Source organism: Panthera tigris, chromosome F3 (assembly GCF_018350195.1).
Source record: "Panthera tigris isolate Pti1 chromosome F3, P.tigris_Pti1_mat1.1, whole genome shotgun sequence".
Taxonomy (NCBI): Eukaryota; Metazoa; Chordata; class Mammalia; order Carnivora; family Felidae; genus Panthera; species Panthera tigris.
Window position 1 is genome coordinate 45,458,337 of NC_056678.1, and position 25,157 is coordinate 45,483,493.

Genomic DNA, 25,157 nt, shown 5'->3' on the forward strand with positions numbered 1-25,157 from the left:
GTTTAAGTGACATTCACATTTTAAAGATTATTTCTTCTTTAGGGTAACAGTTATTAAAAGGAGAAATAAAATTTTGACAGTATCTTTCAAATATGTGATGTCCAGTAGGAAGGAATGTCATAATGTAGACCTTTTCTTCTCTCATGTATATTAGTTGCAGTAGAGATTAAAGTTAGCACCAAGTGCTCCAACATATATACCAAAAATTTAAAAGATTTTTTTTTGTTTAGTAGAGTCTACTGCTGGTGCTTTTAGTGTAGATATTTTCTCCACTGATTCACGCATACACACACACACACCCACACACGCACACACGCGCATGCTCTGTAACATGTAAGTACATTATTATGTATGCAGACCAGTTTTATTTTGTGTCTATATGCTGGGACCTAAGAATCCTCTATGGTTTTCGGAAAGGTAAAGAAAGCATGGAGAAGGTATATATACACTTCTTGAAATTACTTTGGAACAAATGACAAACATCACTTTTACTTGTATTTTATTCTCATATCTCAGGTGAGAATCAGTGATATCACCATACTCTCACTGAAAGGTTGAGAAATGTACCCTTTGGGTCAAGAGTGGCTTTTTGCACTCAACTCTATACCATGGAGAGGGGAGAGGAATGTTGATAGAAAGCCTAAGCCAGTGCATATGTAATGGAAAAACTCTTAAAAGTCCAATCTCTCAAAGAGTTAGCATTTAGTCCTCCCTCTAACACCCTAAGGATAGGCTGTGTAGCCTGGTATGAATACATCTAGTGTTTTGAAAGGAATCAGCTTTTGAAAAATCTCCCTGATATATTGTCAAGACTCTACTATGTGTCAGTATCCTGGTCTCCTTGGTTTCAGACATGCACTAAATTTTGTATGTCGTTGAGATGTGAGCCTATATACCATACCTAGTACTCAGTTCTCAGTATTTGTTATGATTAGGAGCGGTTTATCGTTTCCACCCTGGTTGCGGGTACTATACTTATGTTAATAGAAGCTTGTATCTGTTGTCTTGGAAAGCTATCAATCTGCGTTCATCTCAAGTTTGTGAGTCACAGGGTCCTTTCATATGAATTATGCCCCACCTATTGACCCTATTACTTTCCTGTGCTTAACAAATGCTTTATTCTTCTGGTTAACATATTCAACCCTGGACTTCTGCCTCAGCTGCCAAAGCTTATCAGACATTTTTAGCAGCTATTTTCTTACCTTTTGGAGAAGCCATAAATAAGCATGCTGTGAAAAGTGGCTGAGGCTACAGGTCATTAACTTTCCATATTTAACTGTTGCTGTAACTTCCATTGTTTGATCTGGTTCTTCCAGTTTTCATAATGATGCTTCAAACATGGATTTTATCTATAAACTTAGTTTAATCTGAATAACTGAATCATATAAATTTTGTTTTTATTTTTTATAATTAAAAAAGTGAAATTTATTTTATTTTTCATGATTTTATAGTTGGTTCGTGATTGTTACTATATGAATACCTATGGCAAGTAATACACTATTACTATATGAATACCTATTGCAAAGAAAGGAAGTAGAAATTACCTAAAATATCAACACTAGCAATAAGTACTTTCAGTGTTTTGGTGAGCAATCTTTTGTAAATTCTCTCTGTATAAACACATATACCTATAACATGCTCATACTGATGTAGTTAGGACAATATTGTATACATCGTTTTTTCAATGATTTTTTTCTCATTCATGTTATTTTTGCTATTGTTGATGACGAGGATGCTTTCTCTTCCAGCTACTTTCCGACTACAAATAATGCTACAGTAAATATTCCTGTACAGCTATTCTTTCCTCCTGGTACTTTATTGTCAGTGGGATTGAAGCTGCATTTGGAAATACGGTCTGATTGCCAGGTTCACTTTCACTTCTTCTTTGTTCTGGAGGTGATCTAGAAACGTGCAAATTAAATCCTATATTCTTTTTTCAAGATAAATTCACTTTATAAAGAAGAGTTTGGGCACTAGCTTTTTACTAGAATTTATACATTATTCTTCTTTGTATTTATCCAATTTAGTGCTTAGTAAATTGGTGGAGAAGATGACCTTCATTGGAGATCTCACTTTACACTGCAATTTATATAGTAGAGTTTTGTAGAAATGTTTTTTTTAAGGATTATGAAACCTACTCCACATGACCTAGCCTTGTCTAAGAAAAGGCTTTTCTTCAAGGTCTTATTTAAATTTAAATGCTCTATGAAACTTCAGGACCTATCAAAGCAACATCTTGGACCAAAGGAAATGCTATTTGTTTGATAGCTAGCTTTTAGTAAATCCATATTAAGTATTAATTTCTCTTTGAAAATGCTCTCAAACTTCTGATTCACAATTTACTTTATCATTTTCCAGAGATTGCTATTTACTTAATTTTAGTTGTTTTTGTGGCACATCATTTTCATCTATGAAATCTGTGTCCATATCTCTCTTTGGTCTTACATATCTTGTCACTGAGAATATAAGAGATGTGTTTTGGCAAGGACAGTGTTGTGAACTCATCAGCCGTAGTTTTGCTTTTATGGTACCATCAATTTGTTTATATTGAATGCCTTGCTTACTATAGAAATGTACTCATAAAGACGTTGGGACTATAATGGTGAGTAAAATAGACATACTGTTTCATCTTAGGGAAATTTTCAGTTTAATGAATAGATAATTACTAAAGAACTACATCTGCAAATAAATGCAAAGTTAAAACCAACATAAATGGCAGGAGAAATGTGGTGAGTGATGTTGCCAAAGAGATTAGTTGACTACATTGATCAAGTGGCCGCCTCAAGGAAGGTTTCCCTGAGACAGTTGAGCTGAGAGCTAGGATAAGGGAAGAGCTCATGTAAAAAAGGGTGTGATCGGAAGGATCGTGTCACAGTTGAGTAAGTTTAAGAATGCCATTTTAGAGTTTTGGTCTTTATCTTAACAAAAGTGTAGTGCCAATACATAGTGGAGTGATGTGATCTAAAATACATTTGGAAAGAATCTGTGTAGTAGTAATTTGGAGGAAAAATGTAGAAGGCAAAAAGTGGCTTAGGTTCCTAGTTAGTAGGCTTTTGCAAGAGTCCCAAAAAGTGGTAGTTTAGATTGAGATGATTGTGGTAGTAGAGATGAAGGAGGTAATGCATTCTACAGATATGTGGAAAGAATTGGAAGTTTTGATTACTTGTGTATTAAGTATTTGAAAATACGGGAGAGGAAAGTATCTAAGATGATGCTTAAGCTGTTGGGTAACCAAGCACAATGGAATTTCGTGCCATTTGCTGAGAGGTGAAAAATGGAGAGGACCAGTTTTTTTTTTTTTTTTTTTTTATGTTCATTAACTTTTTGAGAGCGAGATAGGGTGTGAACAGGGGAGAGGTAGAGAGAGAGGGAGCACAGAATCTGAAGCAGGCTCCAGGCTCCGAGGTGTCAGTACAGAGCCTGATGTGGGGCTCAAACCCATGAACCATGACGTCATGACCCAAGCCGAAGTCTGACGCTTAACCGACTGAGCCACCCAGGCGCCCCAGAGAGGACCAGTTTTTGAGAGAAAGGTCACAGGTTTGGTTTGGAGCAATTGAGGATATTGGTTATCCAGGTAGATATGACATTTCTGGAATAACAGAGTACTTTAGTTTAATATGGTAGGTAGGTTCTTTGAATGGTATTTTAAAGTTTATAATTCTTTTTAAAACTAGAATTTTAGAGAGTTTATTGCTCTTTGTTATTTTTGACATATTACCAAAAGGATTTAAAAATATACTTAATATCTTATGGGACTCCTCTAATACTTCATAACTATAAAGAGTGAGTAGGCTTTGTTCTGTTTTGTATGGTTTCTTGTTTATTTGTTTATTTGCATTTTTTGGTCAGCATAATATAACTCTTCTCATCTTTTCATGAGCAGATTATATTGCTGTGAATGACTTTCATTTGAATCAGCTGTACACACAAAAAAATGTAGGCAGTAGTATGGTATAGTTAAAAATTATAACTGGTTGGGGCACCTGGCTGGCTCAGTTGGTAGAGCATGTGATTCTTGGACTCAGGGTTGTTGAGTTCTACCACATGTTGGGCTTGAAGCCTACTTAAAACATTATAATCTGTGGGACGTTAGAAGTGTATGGTGTTTTCTGAAGAGCGTAGACAATTTTTAACATCAGGGATTATATGATTTTCAGGGGATATTTAAAGATAGTTGCTCTTTGTCCTGCATAAGGTTTTATTCTAACCTCAGCCACAGACTTTTTTGGTAGTATAATATTTTATACAAATCCAAATCTGAAATATAACTGTGTTCTATAATGTAAGTTACTTTATTCTGATTACTGATACTGTTGACTTTATATTGTCGAAATATTAATAGTGTTAAATATAACAAAATCTTAGGGTTTATGGCAGACCCTTAAGTGACTTTTCAATGGAGATTTGACTAATAAAGGGTTTGAGGTTTTTCTACCTTGCCATAATCGCTCTTTAAATAAGAGGACATTATGTTTTCTTTCATATTAACATGCGAATGAAAGCGAAATTAGAAATGCTTTATAAGAAATAAACCATTTTTCGATTTCTGGAATAGAAGTGAATATTATCAAAATGAAAACTGAAACAGTATAAAGTTTTTCTAATTTTAATTTTGATATTTTATTGTCTTTTAGTGAAGCATTATTTAAATATCTCCAACTTCAATTGAAAATTTAAAATGAATGCATTTTTCATGTTTGTAAAAATTAATATCTCATCATTTTTTTATAGGTCTCATATCTTTTGGGTGAACAGAAGTCTACCTTTATGGGGCTTACAGGTTATGTACAATTTTGTTTTATCCCTATATTTCTGGATTTAATCATATTTCACAGAGAAATACTATTGGAGAGAAAACTGTTGATAAGAGAAATGAATTTGCTTTATTGCTTACTTAATCTTGATGCACATCTTAGACAAACAATTTTATTTCTATCTCTGTTTGCCTGAGCCCTGCATTCTACCTTTTGAGAATTCCCTTCTGATCAGGATTTGACTTTAGAAAAAGGTTTTGAGGGCATGGAGAAAACCAGAGTAAAGGAGTGTGTTAAGGCACCACAAGTTCCCCAAACTACTTTAGGTATTCACCTTATATAATCCTTGAAAAAGTAATCAGAATCTCATAACCATGTTTGCTCTTCTACTTTATATCCGTAGCGTCTGGAACATGGCAGAATCTCAATAAATAATTATTAAATGAATAAACAAATGAATGAATGGCTCATATTACCAATTGCAAGAGCTTGGTCCCTAAACAGATAATTTTGTAAATAAAACAAAAAGTATATTTCTGGCATAAAAGGGGTCCTGAAGAAAGAGTCAGAAAATATGAGAGGGAACAGCATGTCTGAATTATGTTGCTGCATTGTTCCCTAGAGTCCTGTGTATCTCTGCTTTGTTCCTTGTTCTATTGAATTTTATGCCCAGCAAACTTTGTAAGTTCCCATCTCCTCTACTCCTGTCTCTCTCCTACACATACTTTTTATTTTCTGTTATTTTTCAACTGTGAAAGTTATCCAAAGGGTAGATAAAATGGTAAAAAATTACAGATTGGAAGACAGTTGAGTCTGGAAGTAATGGAAAGACTCTAAAACTCACTGTTTATAAACAACCTTTAAAATATGTTAAAATCAAATGTTCGCTTTGTCTTTTAGTCATGAGGATTGTAAAGTCTGTACATTTTAAAGTTTAAAGTTTATGATGAATTATTTTAATGATGTATGCATTGTGATCATAACTATGAAATCACATTTTTACTGTGTCTAGATATTTCATACTTTTTTGAAGTCAAGTTGCATTTCATGGTTTTTTTACACTGATTTGCATTGCAATGTCATTAATTACAAATACCCTTTCAAATATTTAAGTGTTTACTAAAAATGCAGTCTATTAATCTCTAGCTTGATTCCTGTATTATCCTTCAGTGAGAAGCACATTTAAAGTAAGTGAATATTTTTGAGGGTAGTCGTATATGGCCTTGAAATACATTTTGATCTATTCAGATTGCTTTTATCTAATAGTGATATTTTACAATAATGATAATGCTCATTTTCAAATAGGATTTTGAGTAGTCATGCCACAAATGTTGTAGGGATCTTCTAGCACTACATATAGGAAAAAGCACGGATGATTACGATTTAAAGGACTAGTAGGGAAAATCTATGAGACGTGCATGTAACGTCAGAGCAGTGCCTGGCTACCATATGTACTTCTGAACATAATTTACTTATATTGCCATTCATTCACATGCTTTTTTTTTTTGTTCTTTTGTTTTGATATTCACTTAAATCAAAGTTTTCATTCCAACAGGAGTTAAAATTTAAAACTCCAGGGTATCTGCCTTTCTTATGTAGATTGTCTGAAATCTCAAAAGTGTATAAACAAACATATTTGTTCTCGGAGTCATTTCTTGTTTATGCTTGCGTATTTTCTTCTATTCATGTAGCCCAAAGTGCTGAGAGTATTTAATACAAAATCATTTGGATATCTTTTACAGTTACTTTTCCTGTTGTGCAATCATAGCTTTTGGTAGTTCAGCAGCGGAAACTGTACACAGAACAGCGAATGTAGATAAAGATGGAAACTTGTCTAGGAGGGTGTAGGATATGTTCTTCCAGCTGTGAAAGGAGAATTGGTTAGAAAGTTCATTTAAATAAAATCTGAAAGTACCTTGAAGTGTTCACATGGGAGTATTTTGTTTAGTGTTCAAGGATGCTACTCTTTCATTTGGTGGGTGATAGGATAGAATGTATCACTCAACTCAAAGCTTATATTCTTTTTATTTTCTGAAAGGAATATTTTTGGTAGATGTCCTAGAGGTGATCTAAGTCTTGTTGGGAGAGGGTGGTGGTTGTGGCGGGGCAGTTGTGTGTGATTGTGCATATTAAGAACATACACAAAAGAACTATTCTTTACAGATCATGCAAGCTCCAGCTAGCCTGACTCTTCTAATTCCACATTCATATTTGAGATAAACAATAAGTATTTATTCAGGAGTATTAGAAACTATAACACTAAGCTTGTAGTGCTGGGAATAGTTTGCAACCTCACGTGTCTATGGAAGTTAAAGTGCCACATAATACCTCCTTACATCTATATCTGGATATTCTACAGATATGTGTATACAGATACATATGCATATATGCAAATATTTGTAAGGTAAGTACTACAATCATAAATATATATATTTAATTCTGTTGCATTTTCTCATTAAAGTACTTTTTTTTTCCAGGTTTCAGTGGCATTGATAAGTCTATTTGAAACAATACTACTTGGTTATCTCAGTTATAAGGTAAGTTATTTTAATTAGAAGTTTTCTTTTGATAGAACACATTACTAGCATTTACCCAGTATTCCTTTATTTATAATTTGTACCCTGGGGATAAAGCAAGTTCTCCTTAAGCCTCTGTAATTATTTTGGGCTGCTGTAGTATGTGATAAGAATCTGTAGTTATATAGTAATGTTTTCCTTGGTGGCTTGAAAATATTTCACTAATTCCTGTGGGCTAATTACCTATTATATACATGCTCATATGAGACAAGCAAATGGAATGGGTTGGCTTTTAATTGTTCCTAATCTCTTTTCCTCATCTGTATAAAAAATATTGAGGGAGCAAAAACATGTCTGTTAGGAATTATTTTAATGATTTCTCTTCATTTTTGGTGAAGGTTTGTTTGGCTGAAACAATTTAACAAATACTTATTTGGTGAAGAGCTCTATCCTGTGCATTGTTCTTCTCTCATTGAGTTTCCATCTAGAAAGGGGGATATATAGGAGAAAATTATACAGACAATAATAATACAAAACAGAATACGAGGTACTTTCAGTGAGGTGCAAATAAAGTCCTATGGGGATAGAGAGATGGCATATCATAGGATGAAAAGAAAATACTTGACTGATTTAAGCAGAGTCCTTGAATCAGTGATTCCAATAAGGAAAGATGAAAAGGCAAGACACTAAGGATTTATAGAATTAGCAAAGGCATAAAAGAAGTAATGTGCATATAAAATTGGAAGAAGAATAAATAAGTTTGGGCAGAATTTTGGGACATTTGGGAAAATATTGGTTGGAAAAATTTGGCACAATATTGTGAGGGCCTTGTATGGCAACATATAATGGGAATTTGATGGAGGATGTTGAGCATGAGAGTTCTGTAATTGTAATTAAGTTTTAGGAGTATTAGTTTGGAACATCTGTGCAGCACAGTTCAGAGAGACATCGCACTAAGGCCATGTGCTCAATTAAGACACGATTGCAGAAAGGAAGACTGGGAGTGAGGTTTTAGCTGGGTGAAAGAAATAGACAGAGGTGACATAAGATGAAACATAAAGGTAGAAACTAAAGAAATCATCATCTGTTTGATTGAAAAAGTGGAGGAAAAGATAAAGTCACATATGGCTTTAACATATTTTAAACTCAAATGGCTGGGAACATGGCAGTAAAACTAAGAAAAATTACATCAAGAAAAAAATCAGATTGGGGTCAAGATAGATGGAATAATGACAATCATTTTGGAAATGATGAATTTGAGGTGATCATGGACAAATAGGTAGTCATTCTCAACTAAAAATGAGAATCTGGAACATAGAGATTTAAGATGTGGAAGTCATTTTCACAGAGATAGTGGAGGAAGCATACGAGTTTATTAAGTATGGGATAATAATGAGGGAGAAGCTAAGGCTCATTTGATGGAGATGCTTACACCGTGGTTGCTGGAAGAAGAACAGAATAATCAGGGAAGACGGAGACATAGACAAGAAAGGCAGAAAGACTTCAGAATGGCTGTCATACTCATCACTAACCTTCAGTTCACATTTTCTGCATGTACTGTATCATCAAGTGTACTACTAAAGGTTATGTTTTGGGGGAACTCTTATGTACCATATCAACTGCTTTCTCACTTTTTAAGACATAGGATTTTAAAGATAACATTTGTTAGACTACTTTTAATCCTAAATTTCGAGCAAGATACCTTTACAAACTCACCTTTTCCTGTGGCTTTATTAAAAAATATTATCCTTAACTCCATCTGAAGAAAATAATGCTGATATCTGATGAGGTGAGATTGGTGAATTAGAAAGTATAGAAAAAAAAAAAAGAATGTGTGCTTTCCAAAAAATATAGATGGGTTGATTTAGTATTTGTGAGAAAAAATTGGGTGTTAGAAATTCTAAGGAAGAAAAGTGTTCTCTGAAAGCATTGGAATTACAAGTTTAGTAAGAAGTTTGAGAAAAGGTCATTGGATTTACAGTTTAGAAAATCATTTGCTATTCACCTGTAGGAAAAAATTTCAGGGTTGTACAATTGAGAGTAAAAAGCATTAAATGAAGAATGTTGATTGGGGTAGGAGCTCCCTAGAAGTGGTCAAATGAGGCAGAGAAGATTGCCAGTGACGGAAAAAAATCTGTATCATTTAGAGAAAGTAGGTAGAGGGGACCAGAAAAAAATGATAGACAAAGCAAGTTTCATGCAAAGTAAGAATAAGCTGGATTAGGAACCTGAGGTCTACTGATTCACTTTGGATACATTCCATTCTTTTCTGAGAGCACAGAAAATGGAAAATGATGCACGAAAAAATATTTTGAAGCTAGAGAAGGGAACCTGAGAGACCTTACATGTAGGTAGTCGCTCATCCTTAAATAACCTAATTACTCACTCAATGATGAATTGTTTAGACTAAGATGTTGAGGAAGATCTTTTAATGGCTTATAAATATATCTTTTTGTCAAAATAGGTGCTCTAGAAACATATACTGATTGAAAAATCTGGATTTTGTATACCTAGAAGAGCAAAATACAAATCAAGTGAATTAATATCCAAGATTGTATCTCCGAAGTTACTTATTATTCAAGTACGTGATGAAAGTCGAATGTAATATACAAAAAATGACATGCTGAAAAATTAGGCACATGGGTGTTTTTGGTAAATGTATTAAACCTCTTCCACTGGTTCTAGAGTGTGTACAGATATATAACTGGCTAAAATATTAATCTACATTTGTGAATGTATTTTCTCTAAATTCTAGCCAAAAGGTAACATGAAATTAACTTTGGTGCTTAATGAAACTCTTAGCCCTAATCTAAAAAGTCATTTAAAAAACACAAACAAATTCAAGATAATTTTCCATTATAATCATATGATGTTGACATGTGTAATTAATTAATTCCTGCCATTTATAAGATGAGAGCAAAGCATTATGAGACCTAGTGGCATTATAAGAACTAGATGATATATAATATTTCCCTTCTGACCTTCATAAACACTAATGGCTTAGATGGTGGAGAGGTAGATGGTAGTTGAGTTTTGTGTGTTTCAAAGAAGCAAAGGATAAAAAGGAGTTACGTGATATTGGAAGGACAGGTTTCTATTAACTACCTCCTTTTTCCTCTCATAAATTCAGTCAAACTCATGGACTCTTTTTACCCCACCAACAGGCTGTTGGATAAAATATGTGAAATGAGTTAATTAACTGTTTGGTAACTATAATTGGTAACTGTTTATGGCCTATAACTAAGGCAAATTTGGATAGCAGAATCTCAATTGAGTTCCTCCTCTCAAATTAGATTTTTAAGAAAAATTATAGACAGGTAGGCAGAAATAGATGTTGCCTTAGAAGTGTACATATTCCCAATATTGTTCTGGGATATGTTACATTCTCAAATATCTATTAATAGCAAATCAATATTTATTTTTCTAAAATTTCTTTACTTCTATATATGCAGATAATGTGAATATTTATAGATAATATACATGTGCACATATAGTATTTAAAAATAAACTTAATATAGTATTCTGTAAGCACTTTATAATTCTTGAAATTAAGCATTCTAAAATAAACACGACTTAATCCTTAACAATTAAAATAGTTTAAAGTATTATGGAGACTGCAGTTTTTTCTTTTTCTTTTCTTTTTTTTTAACATTTATTTATTTTTGAGACAGAGAGAGACAGAGCATGAACGGGGGAGGGTCAGAGAGAGGGAGACACAGAATCTGAAACAGGCTCCAGGCTCTGAGCTGTCAGCCCAAAGCCCGATGCGGGGCTCCAACTCACGGACCGTGAGATCATGACCTGAGCCGAAGTCGGCCGCTTAACCGACTGAGCCACCCAGGCGCCCCAAGACTGCAGTTTTTTTAAAAACAAAGTGTATGTTGAGGTTAGTGGATAATTTTAAAAGTCCCTGACATCACCTTATTTTGTCCTCTATCCTACAGAAGTGCAGGTCTGTGCTTAAACATCATCCCATTCATGTTTATAGCTACTTGGCAGAACAGCCCCAGGATCTCCCAGCAGTAAAGTTCTTATTCTTCTGTTACCATAAATACCCTCTATGTCTTTATCAACTGCCTTCAAAATAGAACTCTATTTATACATACACATTCATTAAATCATAAGGAAATGAAAACAAACTCCAGCATAATTTCCAAAATTCTGCAAACAAAAATCCAACATACCTAGAAGACTTGTATTAAATCTGCAGTTCTTTTTTCTATAATCACTTGATGAAGAACAATGGTTTGAGATTGTCACACCATGATGAGCTCCTTTTTGGTCAGGAACAAAGGGTTGGACAAAGGAAAGGACTTTTAGATGCTGATGATTCTGCTTACAATACCATGGAAATGGTAAATCTAAATATTGTTCAGTTTACATTTAGAAATACAAAATAAGGCTACCATAGGATTACTACACTATTTTAATTTCATCGAAGGAAGATAAGTTAACAGCCTTTTTAGTTATGTATTTTAAATATAGGTATTGTTAATATTGAAGAAGAAAGTGTTTTTAAAAAGTCTCTTGGTATATGCTGGGCTAACGATTTAATTACCATACATCTTATAATTTTTTAAGTGCTTTTTGGAGGTACTTAGAAATAGTTACAAACTTCCATTTTCCTTTATGATAAAAATAAAAACCTGATGAATTTTAGAAAATTACCTATTTTCCTCCATTTTTATTAAGGAAAATGATATCCATACCAAATAATGTAGAATGGTTGGATTAATGTTTATTTATATTTTACTGAATTCTTTCAATAAAAGGAACACAGTTTTACACACTTAGAACAGATAAAGAAAGCTACTTAAGACATTTTTTTTTGGAGGGTGCCTGGGTGGCTCAGTTGGTTAAGTGGCAGACTTTGGCGTAGGTCATGATTTCACAGTTCGTGGGTTCAAGCTCTGCAATGGGCCCTGTGCTGACAGCTCAGAGCCTGGAGCCTACTTTGGATTCTGTGTCTCCCTTTCTCTCTGTCTCTGTCTTGCTCACAGTCTCTCTCTATCTCTCAAAAAATGAATAAAAATGTTAAAAAATTCCAAAAAAAAAATTTTTTTTTTTAAGAAGTTATCTTTTGAGGGCGGGTGTGCCTGGCTGGCTCAGTTGGTAGAGTGTACAACTTTTAATCTCAGGGTCATGAGTTCAAGCCCCACATTGACCATGGAGCCTAATTTAAAAAATAAAAATAAAAATAAAATAAAATAAATTATTTCTTGGAAGAATACATGCCTATTACCTCCTTTGTGAAAATAAGATTAAATGAAAAAGTATTTAACATAATTTTGAAGGACATTTTGGATTTTATTTTATGCTTCTCTACATAATGTCATTCTATAGATACATTTTTTTCACAATAATTGTTTTTATCATGTGGATTTTTATAACCATAGTTAGGTTCCCTAACACTCAGTGTAACTTGGGAATACTTTCTATATTGTTTTTTCATTAGCTAATTTTAGGGGAGATATTTATTCATATATCTCTCAGTTCAGGAGAAAACCTGAGATCTTAGAATTAAACCTAGTAAATACAATAAAAAGACATGCATTATTTTTAGCAATGAGTATATTGCCTCACTGTATAATTTTAGATCATGAAAATTAGCCTTGGAGGGAAGATTATTCATTTTCAGGGGATTGGCACATTAGGTGTGCCTTTAGAAAAATAATCTAGGTAATGTGGTAGGTGAATCGGAATGAGACAAGAATGAAGGGAAGGAGACCAGCTAGGAGCCTCAACCAGATCAAAGAGGGGGAATGAGTTAGAATAAGAACTAAGCAAACTCAGTATCTATTTATGAATCAGGAGATCTTATTGACCAATTATACTTAGGTAGATTGGGGGAAGGAAGATGTTAATCGTTTCTCCAGGATTTTTGGTTTGTGTTACTGGGGAACCAATCAGGGCAAAAATCATAAATTTTACTTCTAGACATTTTACACACAAGGTACCATTGAGGCTTCTGTATGAAGCAGTGGCTTAAATAGTGGAAATGAAACAGAATCTCAGAGATAGAATATTGATCTGGGCTAGAGATACAGCTTTGGAAGTCATTGGTTTATTATTGAAAACAAGTTGACTTTGAAACAGACCAAACTACCTGAGATAGGTTTGTAGCCAAGTACTCTTAAAATACTTTCCTGCAGAAATTTTCCATTGGAACTCTGTGGTTACAAGTTAAACAACTAATGTGTAACTATATTCAGGTAGGCTTCAAATAATAAAATCCTTTCAAGCATTTCCATTTGTATCCAATAGAAAGAAATACAAATACTTAAGTTGAAAATATAACACAGGGGCACCTGGGAGGCTCACTCAATTAAGTGTCTGACTATAGTTCAGGTCATGATCTCCTGGTTTGTGAGTTTGAGCCCACGTTGGGCTCTCTGCTGCCAGCGCAAAACCCACTTTGGATCCTCTGTCCCCCCCTCTCTCTGTCCCCACCCCATCCTCTAGTGTGCACACTCTCTGTGCTAGCTCTCTATCTCTTTCCCTCTCTCTCAAAAGTAAATACACATTAAAAAAAATAACACAATATACCAAGAGGGGGAAGAACATTTATAAAATATTTGGGAGTATAATTTATTCATTAACATGAGCCCTAACAGGCATAGAAACAAATAGTTGTATAAAATGTTACAAACTCTTGTCAGGAGAGTAGTGGTAAAGGCATGGAGAGTACGGCATTCCAAGCAGAGGGAGAAGTATGAGCAAAGTTATAAAATTATGAAATATCCTACCATGTTCAGAGAATTGTATAAAGTTCAGTGTGGATGAATCTGTGGTTGAATTCAAGATGGAAATAGGAGTATAGTAGGTTCGAACCAGACCAGTAATCAGATTTAAGTTCCAGATTATGAACTTTCATATAATATAAGGAGTAGTTTGGTTGTTACTATGTTGGCAATGCCATTTTAGAATGAATACTTTGCCTTTAATATAGAAGATAAATTGGAAATTAATTAAGTCAGATACCAGTTATGAGAGTTTTTTTAATTGAGGAAAAAAATCATAAAATAAAATTGAAGTATTACAAATGGAAATGAAGCAAACCATCAGAGATAGAAAAGATTTTTGCTGGGGCACCTGGGTGGCTCAGTCGGTTAAGCGTCTGACTTCGGCTCACGTCATGATCTCGTGGTTCCTGAGTTTGAGCCGCACATTGAGCTCTGTGCTGTTGGTGCAGTCCTCTGTCTCCCTCACTCTCTGCCCCTCCCCCCACTCATGCGTGAGCATGCTCTCTGTCTCTCTCTTTCTCTCTCAGAAATAAATGAACATTTAAAAAAAGAAATGACTTTTTACAAGAAAAAGGTTTTTTATTTACTATGAACCAAGTTTTTCCAAAGAGTGTCTCACAGCTATGAGAACTGATATAATCCTGCTGTGCCTTAATAGACATAGCTTTCCATATCACCAGTGGTAACTATTTTCAGACTCTTTCTTTTGTTGATTACATCATTCCCTTTCCCCGTGAACAATCATTAACACCAAAGAGAGGTATACAATCAGTAGTAAAAATACACCAAGGACAGAATAAGCCAAATGTTTAGCATTCTGGAAACTGAGCCATGTAAAAGACTGATGAATGAAATGGTGATATTAACCTATGCACGCGCACACACACACACACACACACACACACACACAATCGTGACATAATTAAGATCAGTTATAACTGGTTTATTAAATATGTCTGACTTATTGCAAGTAAGAAAGGCCTCTAGTTTTCCTATACTTTTTGAAATCCTCACATCCTCCTGATCCATGCTGATCAGATGATATCTCAGACAGATCTCAGAGCTTTTCTAGTCTCTTCAATCACAAGGCAGATTCGTTTTAGTATTTAAGAAGTTATGGCCAATTTACATAAACATTAAAATTCTCATCCACGTTAAGGCTTTATCTAGTCCTTGGCTCAGACCTGTGTGGGACAGGGAATCATCGTGGAGGCCGTCTGCTGTTTTCACTTCCTCTCTTATTTGAGGCTGCTGATTCTGGTCCCACCAGGGCTGAGGAGGCACAGGGAGTGGGGTGAAGTCAGCTTCTGGGATGCAGGTGCCTGACTGACACAAGTGTAGTCTGATGTTGGGTTGTCCTGCATGGCAGATACAAGTAGGGCTTTTGTGGTCTTCCTCAGGCCTTTGGCTGAAGGCCTTGGATGCCTCAGTGCCTCTGGCTGGACTAAACGCCTCAGGTCGCCATCTGTTGAGGTCTCGCTTCCCATGCAAGTATAGTCTTCCCGAGTATAAACTCCTTTAAAATGGCCATATGTTTTATTCTTTAGAGCCTATATCTCGTTCCCAGAAAACAAGTACCTTTGTTTTGTGGTCTTCCTCAGGCCTTTGGCTGAAGGCCTTGGATGCCTCAGTGCCTCTGGCTGGACTAAACGCCTCAGGTCGCCATCTGTTGAGGTCTCGCTTCCCATGCAAGTATAGTCTTCCCGAGTATAAACTCCTTTAAAATGGCCATATGTTTTATTCTTTAGAGCCTATATCTCGTTCCCAGAAAACAAGTACCTTTGTTTTAGAATTGGCAAAATTGTGACTTGCTCTCATTTCAGCCCTCTTTCTTGTTGCACTGTTTTCTCTTCATGTTTAGATGTTTTAGGCATTAGCCAAATACAGTTTCTATGTGTGAGTCAGGCTCTTTAAGTGGCTCTCTTGAGCCCTTCTCACTTAGCTTGAAGTAATGAGAGAAGCTCCAAAGCACCACTTACCTCTCTGTATGGAGGGCTTCTCATTGCTCCCATTTCTTCCACCTGCTCCCTCTACCGCTTTTTATGTAGCCTGGAGATGGTAATGAACGAAATACAGGAAAACTTAGTACCTAATATTTGAGTACATGGACATTAGCCAACCTAGAACCTTGCTTTGTGATGTAGAAGTATTTTGTATCACTTTAATGTTTTAAGCCTTTGGGACTTCAAGGATAATTAAGAAAGACTCCCCATCTTGAAGCCAGTGTTATAAAATAATTGAAAATTACAGAAACCCAGATTTCCAATTGCGTTTTAATATGGAGATCTCTTTATAGAAGAATAAGCTGCTTTAGGGCATTCAGAGTTGTTTTTCATTCGGACACCATTTAAGAAAGAGCCAGTGATTAACCTGTTTATGTCAGAGTCAGCTTTATGGGTGTTTAATATGTGCATTTGCACAGTGTTAAAGATTTAGAAGGACCTGCTCTTATTTTAATACTCTTATGTCACCTTCTGGAAATTGTTAATAGATTGTTAATAAGAGATCCTGAATTTTCATTGTGCACTAGGCCCCACAAATTATGTTGCCAATTTTTATTAATATCGTTGTACTATGTGTGTCGGGAGATTAGAATCTAGATGATTGAAAAAGCCCTTCTTTTTACATTTTATCGATATAAAACCATTGTTAATACCAATAAACATTAACAAGTGTATGTGTTTATAGACTATTTAATATGCTTTACAGTTTGTGAATATAATTCACATTAGTAAAAACATTAAGATTGAATCACTTTTTACTGATTCTGTAGGTTCTTTGATATTTGTTTTATTTTTACTAGTAACCTTTCTTCCATGAAATAGTGTATGATCAAAATGTGTTGTGTACAATATTCAAGAATTACTATAAATGTTTGCTTTATTTCTTAAACTTACCACAAAATTGAGAGAGTGCAATTACACTTAGAAAAATACTCTTTAAAAGTTATTGCTATATCTTTATAAAATGATTTGGTATTCTGTTAATGTAAGCATCCTTGCTAGAGAAATTCTGAGTGCTGTCTTTTTCCCCTTTAATGGGATTCAGTATAATTGACTTTCATTTTTATTTATTCTTTCTTGGAAGGGAAACATCTGGGAACAGATTTTACGAATACCCTTCATCTTGGAAATAATTAATGCAGTTCCCTTCATTATCTCAGTAAGTCCTAAAAGCATCTTTAAAATAAATAATTTTGTTATTGGACTTAAGTCTTTAAATCTAAATACTAATATATAATATATTAGTTCCAATAAATGATTTTGGGCTTTGGTTAGAATCATGGTATTAAAATTAAGTAGTAAAATCAGTTGGATAACTGGATTGTGAAATTAAATGAAAACTAATGAGATTTAGTGCAATAGCAAAATAAAACACTTTTTAGACATATATGCTCTAGATGTGCCATTTAAACAGGTGTGGGTATTATCTAGACAGAGTAGAAATTAATCATTCCACTTCTTGTGTGTATTATGGACTTAAAAAAAAAGAAACTAACAAAAAGCAGAATGAGACCTGTAAATATAGAGAACTGATGCTTGCTGGCAAGGGTGGGGGGGTGGTCTGGGCAAATTGCTTGAAGGGGAGTGGGATACAGGCTTCCAATTATAGAATAAATAAATCATGGGAATAAAAAGCACAGTATAAGAAATGCAATCAATGATACTGCAATAGTGATACAACAGGACAGATGATAGCTATACTTAATGGTGAACATAGCTTAATGTATAAACTTGTCAAATCACTAAGTTGTACACCTGAAAGTCATGTAACATTGTGGGTCAACTATACTCAGATTAAAAAAAAGATATCAAACATTTATAAAAGTTTCTCATACTGAGAACATATTTATTTCTAGCTTAAACACAATTATTTTACTATGTTCAATTCTCTTGTTAATAAGAAAGTTGCCAATAGCCAGACAGCTAGCAATTTTTGCTTCTTTACCAAAATACAGTGGAGTACCAATTCTATGAAGATCCTGCTCAGTTGCAGCCCCATAAACACGTAACCAGCACTTTCCCATTGCAAAATTAGGTTTCAATCTCCATTTCATAGAGTTATGATAATGTCTGTTGGGAATATGCTTTGCAACACTTTATTTGAGTTTTATTTGGAAAATTATGAAAGTAAGAAAATATTATCTAAAGCAGTTGCTTACTTCTGATAATTATTTTACTTTTAGTGATTTATCTAGAGGAACAACCGGAATGAGATTAAATGACAGGCTACCTAACTATAATCCAATTGAATATGGTTCCCAATGTCACTTAAAATGTTTGAATCTGAAGAGAGTAAGTGGTAATGTTGAGCAAAAGGAAACCTTCTCTTCTTACTCCTACTTTCCCCCTCAAGTGGTAGGGAAGAGAGAGGTGATGTCTGTTGTAAACTGTCACACTGAAAGATTTAATGGTAGAATTACCATAGTTGTAGCTGGTATTCAGTGGGAGCTTATTATTTCCTTTCTGCTTCTACAATAATTCCCAAAGAAGTTTTCCGTAAGAAAGACTTAGATGATAAATGCAAAGATCATATCTTCTCCTCGCATTTCATTCCTGAGTTTAAAGTATTTGTCACATTTAAAAAATTATATGTCCTTTAATCACTTTTTTCCTGTTTTACATTTATTTTCAATTTGCTGGCTATGATTTTTGCTTTGAGATAAAAGTTTAGCTCTGGTTTGTTTTTCAGATCTTCTGGCCCTCCTTAAGGAATCTGTTTGTCCCAGTCTTTCTAAACTGTTGGCTTGCCAAACATGCCTTGGAAAATATGATTGTAAGTATGACAGTGAAGTGCAAATACAAAACTATTTTCAACCCTCCATTATTTCTTAAATCCTTTTGATGCTCAGACTAAACAGAGAGAGAAGATGATTTGAAGTCTTAGTCTTGTACTTCCACACTCTTCCTCCCTATAGTAGAAACTCATACTATTGAGTTTTATTCCACACTCTTCCTCCCTATAGTAGAAACTCATACTATTGAGTTTTATTCAGGTATAACTAAATTTCTAAATGTCTTATTTTTAAACTTCTTTTAAATTAATTTAGTATTTTAGTAATAGTTTCATTTAAATGTTTATGAAAATGGAAAAGTTTTGGTAAAATACTTTCAAATAATGGAAGTGATATGTTGTATTAACATTGAAGCTAATAGACCCTAAGTTTGCTTGTATCCTAATTCAGGATGACAACTTTTTAAATGCCCATATTGCCAAGTCACTGCCTTTGTAAGGCCCTTTGAACTGGTAAACAAAAATCATTCAGATTTTCTAAATATCACCAAACCAAAGCTACCTGCTATTTGGACAACAAATTAACCAATCTTGTGAAGAGGAATAACCTTCCTAGGCAATCTGTTGATATATAATGGGAGTCCTTGTTTTAAGGATTTAGGAGGTGATGTCAAACTGCTCTTTTTTTTTAATGTTTATTTATTTTTTGAGAGAGAGAGAGAGGATGAGCAGGGGAGGGCCAGAGAGAGAAGGAGAGAGAGAATCCCAAGTAGGCTCTGCCCTATAGCACAGAGCCTGATGCGGGGCTCAATCTCATGAACCATGAGATCATAATCTGAGCAGAAATCAAGAGTCAGAAGCTTAACTGTCTGAGTCACCCAGGAGCCCCAGATGTCAGACTGCTCTTAGCTGTAGGTTTTCTCACATTCCATAAAAATATGTGAGATTTTGTGAGGTTCTGTATTGAAGCTGGAAACCCTTCATTTAAAGTCATCCTTTTAGATTTTGTTGGGTTGGGTTGTGAGTGGGATATTAGAAGGGAGAAAGAGAAGGAGAAGTAAGAGATTCAGAACTCAAGAGTTGTGCCACGGTTGGATTTTGCTGAAGGCTGACCCTGTGTGGAGGGACTGATTTATAACTATGAGCAAAATGTGTTTACTATAGGCTTCAATATAAGTGAGCCGTGAGACATTTTCTCTTTAGTCATCAATTCTATAAATGCTAATATGAGTCTACTATGTGCCAAGCACTCTGATATGATAGCTAATGATTTAACTTTCTTCATCTTCAAAACAGAACAAAAGTACTTACATTACAGACTTGCAATGAGAATTAAATAAAATTACATATATGTATAAACATATATATGTGTGTGTGTATATATGTATAAAATATTGTATCTGGCACAAACATAGTCAGGGCTCAATATTGTTAATTTTGCTTCATTGAAATTAAATTTGTTCTGAAGTAGACTTGTTTTATTTTAAATGTTTTTTTAAAAAGAAATGAACATGAAGTTTTAGCCAAAGGAATATTTGGAATAACATTTAAGTATTCTCAACCAAATGAATGTTTCCAAACATTGAGTAACAACTGGAGTCTCATGAAAATACATGAGCAAACAGTAGGGGAATGTGGCCTGTGAAGTGGTTTGAATAAACATTGGGCTGTCTTATCTGTCCCCCCCCCAAAAAAACCCCAAAAAACATTTTTTCACTAAATATATTTTGCCCAAATTGTTAATGAAAAAAATACACCATGAAAAAATAAATCTCATTTTACTAATTTGTGTTATTAGTTGGTGGAAAAAAAAATAACCTAACCACGGGAGGAATCATTAGTCAATCATTGAGAGCAAAAGTAGTGCTTTGTAATATTAAATTAGGATTCATTTTCCACTGTATTTCTATATTTTGCTTCTCCTTTCACTGCTACATTTTTAGTTTTTCTGCTCATTTAACCCTCTGTCAAAAAGAAAGTAAGGAATGAGAGGTAAAATTGTAACCAACTTATTTTTTTTGTTTTCATAACAGTTTTGGTTAAATATGTGGTAGAAGAAGATAAAGTAATGTCTTGTTGAGATTTTATATTGGTGAATTGATTTATTTCAAGCAATACTGACTTTAAGATGGTTAAAAGTTTATTATAAAATTTTTGAGATGAACAGAAAACTATAAAGTAAATTATGAAAACCTATAAATCTATCAGACTTTATATCCTCCTAATATTTTCTATGAAAAACATGCATACCTATCATATATGAAATTATATGTTCAATTTTATAATTTGAATTAAAAAAAAATTTTAATGTTTATTTTTGAGACAGAGACAGAGCATGAGCAGGGCAGGGACAGAGAGAGAAGGAGACACAGAATCCAAAGCAGGCTCAGCTCCTGAGCTGTTAGCATAGAGCCTGATGAAGGGCTCTAACTCACGAACTGTGAGATCATGACCAGAGCTGAAGTTGGATGCTTAACTGACTGAGTCACCCAGGCGCCCCTTGAATTTTGTTTTTATAGTGCCCAATTTCCTATATCACTAAATACTTTTTTCAAATCATTAAAAAAACGTTTTTAATGTTTATTAAGTTTTGAGAGAGAGAGAGCATGAGGGTGGGAGGGGCAGAGAGAGAAGGAGACACAGAATCTGAAGCAGGCTCCAGGCTAATGAGCTATCAGTACAGAGCCCAATGCGTAGCTTGAACTCACAAACGGTGAGATCATGACCTGAGCCGAAGTTGGACACTTTGGTTGGACACCAACTGAGCCACCCAGGCACCCCCTTTTTAAATCGTTTTTAATGGCTGCATCTAAATCTGTTACATAGTTTTGATCAGTTAATCATTTGTATTGCATATTTTAGTTACTTTAATAGTAATGAACATTTGTTATTTCATATAAGTATTATAATTTTGTAATAAAGGTGAACATATGTTAATATTGATTTTTATCTCTGATTATTTTCATGTGGTCAATTTTTAGAAATTATGTGATTGAATAAATACTCACTAAATTAATGAATGAATGTATGAAATAAAAAGGACAGGGCTGTGACCTATGTTACTAAATCACCTTCAAGACATTTTATAACAAAGTACGTAGGCAGTATCATATGTGAGTGCTCATATTTTGTATCTTAAACAACACTGGGTATATATTCTTTAATGTCTTTCAAATGGAAAGATTAAAAAGCATATCTTGAATTCAACTTTATATTAATGAAGTTAAACTTAAAAAATTTTGTTCATTGGCTATTTAGCCTTTGATTTTTATGATAGATTGCATGGCATATTTCATGTTATTTTTTGTGATTCAGAGAATGAGATGTGATTGTAGCTTGACCTACTTACTGCTTTCCCCTAAATTGAATATATTGTTTTCTGATCTTTTAAAGTTAGAATTTTCCATAAGAGATCGTGCTTATCATGGAGGGCTGTGGGAGTCAGTGCAACATCTCTGTAGATGTTGGTAAGGCAAGTAACTGAAATTTGGTGCTTTGGTGGTCCCCCATAGTATTATGTTTGTCATATGAATGCTAAGGTAAGTTACATTTAGACCTAGGCAAAAATGAAGATATGTTGCTATATCCATTTAAAGTTTATGTACCAAGTGTGCACAAGATAGCTAAAATATAATACATAGTAATAAATGTAGTGAAACTCATGGATATTTAGTATTTTCAAAATTAAAATATGCTTTTTTTTGGTTTTATTTTAGAATGATCTGCACAGAGCCATACAGCGTACCCAGTCTGCAATGTTTAATCAAGTTTTGATTTTAATATCTACATTACTATGCCTTATCTTCACTTGGTAAGATTATACATATCATTTTTATTGTTTCATTTAATTATAGTTTTTAAATATTATATATCATTTGAAATGAGTTGGCTAAAATAGATATTCCCTACAAATGTAAAGGATCACCTACAGAATTAAAAGTGAAATCTCTCCTTCAGCCTTACAGAAAAACCAAGAAAGCACGTCTATCATTTGGTATTGATATTTACTGCAACTTTGACATTTTCCCAAATGCTGTAAACAACCAAATCACAAGAATTTGCACTGCATGCCGTAGTTGTCAAACAAGAAATTTTCTTTCAAACTGCTGACTTGGAGGTGCCCTTATCTTTCTTACAATCTTCAAAGCAGAAACACTGTTGAGAAAACTGTCATTACCCATCACTGTCTCTGCCTGTGCCTTCTCTCCGTGATGTTTCAGTACGCAGTCAGGCAGAAAGCAAGGGCAGATGTCCTGCCAGTGCAATGCAAGACCTGGTTCTTTGCTTTGTTATAGAAAACAGGTATTTCTTTTTCTGGAAAGTCTCACCTTGGTGATTGTAAAGTAATCCAGTGGGAAATGGTGCGCTGCACATATGGACTCATGTAGATCCTTAAGTGGAGGGAAAAAATGTGAAAATCAAAAAATGAGGTAGAATAATATATCAGTTACAGGAGTCTTAAATATTATGTGTAATGGTGCTCTGTCCAGGATTTGACCTATTCAGAAAGAGAAAAAGCTAATTAGGAAGTACAAAATAAGAAGAATGCCTTCATGTGCTAGTACAATGAATCAGATATAAATAGAGCTATAGGTGTACGTGGGTAAACATAGGTTGAGATATATAGGCATAGTAATACTTTGTGTCAGTAGTTTGCAGTGCCTATCTCTATTAACTGGATTTAAAATGTTTTATTGCATACTTTATATCTTAAAAAATAAACATATTTTAAGAGACTTAATGTCTGTAGATACAAACTATCTCTCTAAACTTGACACAAAGCTATCTTATCATTTAAACCTTTTTTACTGTTCACAAATTGTTTTTATTGTTCACCTCGTAAACACCTACCTGCATAAATATGAAATATTAAGAGTAATGATTTCCCTCTAAAGTCACTAAAAATTCTTAATTTTAAGATAATGACATCATATAAATAGTTTAAGAGGGTTTTTTTTGTTTTGTTTGACCTAAGGAAAAATAGGACAAATTAGATTTTTTTTTACTTATGTACATGTTCATATTTCAAATGCTGAAAAATTGAAGAAAGTAGAGTGATTTAAAAAATATTATTAGAGTCTGTTAAAGTAAAGTGAGTAAAGAAGTAATTGAAATATTAATGCTAAGAAAGGATAAATTATTTTTATATGGTAACAGTTCAGTACTTTTGTTTTGGAAGCATCCTTATCACAGTGAATCATGCATAGTGGGCTCTCTGTTTGCTCTTACTTTCTGCCTATATGTCTATTTCTTGAGTAGTTTTTATTTTCAAAAGAAGCACCTAGCCACTTTCTCACACCAAGGAATGCAGCAGTGCTAGATAGAGGGTTTTCGTGATGTATATGAAATTGCTGTTATGCAGTTTATTTCTCATTTAAGTCATTTGTTTCACTTTTTATTTTGTTTGAAGTTAGAGTTGCTTTTGTTGGTGTTGATCTTGTGTACTATTGTTTTTAATCACACGTACATTATCAATGTGCAATGTCCTTGTTTTTAATCACTTGTATGTTCATACATTTATATTAACATGTTTCTAAATTGTAAAATCTAGAATGGGGAAACTGAAGTTTGGTTTCTTTGTGTGTCCTCCTCTAGCCGTACAAGCAAAATGTCATCATAAATCATGACCATCATAGTAAGGTAGAATAAACCTTGTACGAATTCACCATCAAAAGTGCAGTTACGTACAAGAAAAATATAAACAATGTTATATTAGTTATAACACACAAGCTGTTGTAACAAAGTTACACCACACACACTATAAAATATGAATATACACAAAGATTCAGCAACTTAAGCAAATAGAAATGTTTAAGTAGTCTGTCCAGATGCCTGGGTGGCTCATTTGGTTCAGCATCTGGCTGTTGATTTTGGCTCAGGTCGTGATCTGACAGTTGTGAGATCAAGCCCTGAGTCTATGTGGAGCCTGTTTAAGATTCTGTCTCTCTGTCTCTCTGTGTCTCTCTCTTTCCCTCTCTCTCTCTCTCTCTCTCTCTCTCTCTCTCTCTCTCCCCCTCCCTCCCTCTGCCCCTCCCTCCCACCCAAAAGAAAGAAAAAAAGAAAGAAATGTTTAAGTAGTCTTTCTAAGAAGGTTACATTAGCTTAATACTGCTGGAGACTAAATTTTCTTGTAACTTGTTTTCTACCATTACCAAAACATGGTTTCCATTTCATGGCTCAAGATGACTACTCTAGTCTTGCCTATATTCTAACTCCAGCCTATAGGAAGGAGGAAGAGAAGGAACAACTTGGAAATTGCATGCATAGTTTAGGCAAGAATTTGGTCATATATTCATACACAGATGAAAGGGAGTCTCCACAAATCTGGTCACGGTGGGAAACAGTATACCAGCTGACTGTTGTGCTATCATGGAAAAGCAAAACTGGATACTGTGGAACAATAAGCC

General features: G+C 34.2%; 1 protein-coding gene and 1 long non-coding RNA gene across 6 annotated transcripts in view; one reads left to right on the plus strand and one right to left on the minus strand.

Annotated features, from left to right (window-relative positions):
• The window catches only part of KCNT2 (potassium sodium-activated channel subfamily T member 2), a 360,405-nt gene that overhangs the window by 110,835 nt on the left and 224,413 nt on the right, over window positions 1-25,157 (plus strand). For all 3 annotated transcript variants that reach the window (XM_042976234.1, XM_042976237.1, XM_042976236.1), the window contains exons 4-8: window positions 4,735-4,783; window positions 7,235-7,294; window positions 17,104-17,178; window positions 18,709-18,792; window positions 22,467-22,561. In XM_042976234.1, coding sequence (XP_042832168.1) covers window positions 4,735-4,783; window positions 7,235-7,294; window positions 17,104-17,178; window positions 18,709-18,792; window positions 22,467-22,561 — 363 coding nt within the window. The remainder of the gene's footprint in view (window positions 1-4,734; window positions 4,784-7,234; window positions 7,295-17,103; window positions 17,179-18,708; window positions 18,793-22,466; window positions 22,562-25,157) is intronic.
• Window positions 1-25,157, minus strand: part of LOC122235866 — a 44,543-nt gene that overhangs the window by 13,116 nt on the left and 6,270 nt on the right. The window contains exons 2-5 of one of the 3 annotated variants that reach the window (XR_006213960.1): window positions 23,079-23,248; window positions 15,996-16,065; window positions 11,458-11,547; window positions 7,644-7,757 (exon numbers count right to left, since the gene is read on the minus strand). This is a non-coding gene — a long non-coding RNA (uncharacterized LOC122235866). Of the gene's footprint in view, window positions 1-7,643; window positions 7,758-11,457; window positions 11,548-15,995; window positions 16,066-23,078; window positions 23,249-25,157 lie in introns of those variants that run through there. The other 2 variants (XR_006213959.1, XR_006213958.1) reach the window with 2 other exon arrangements.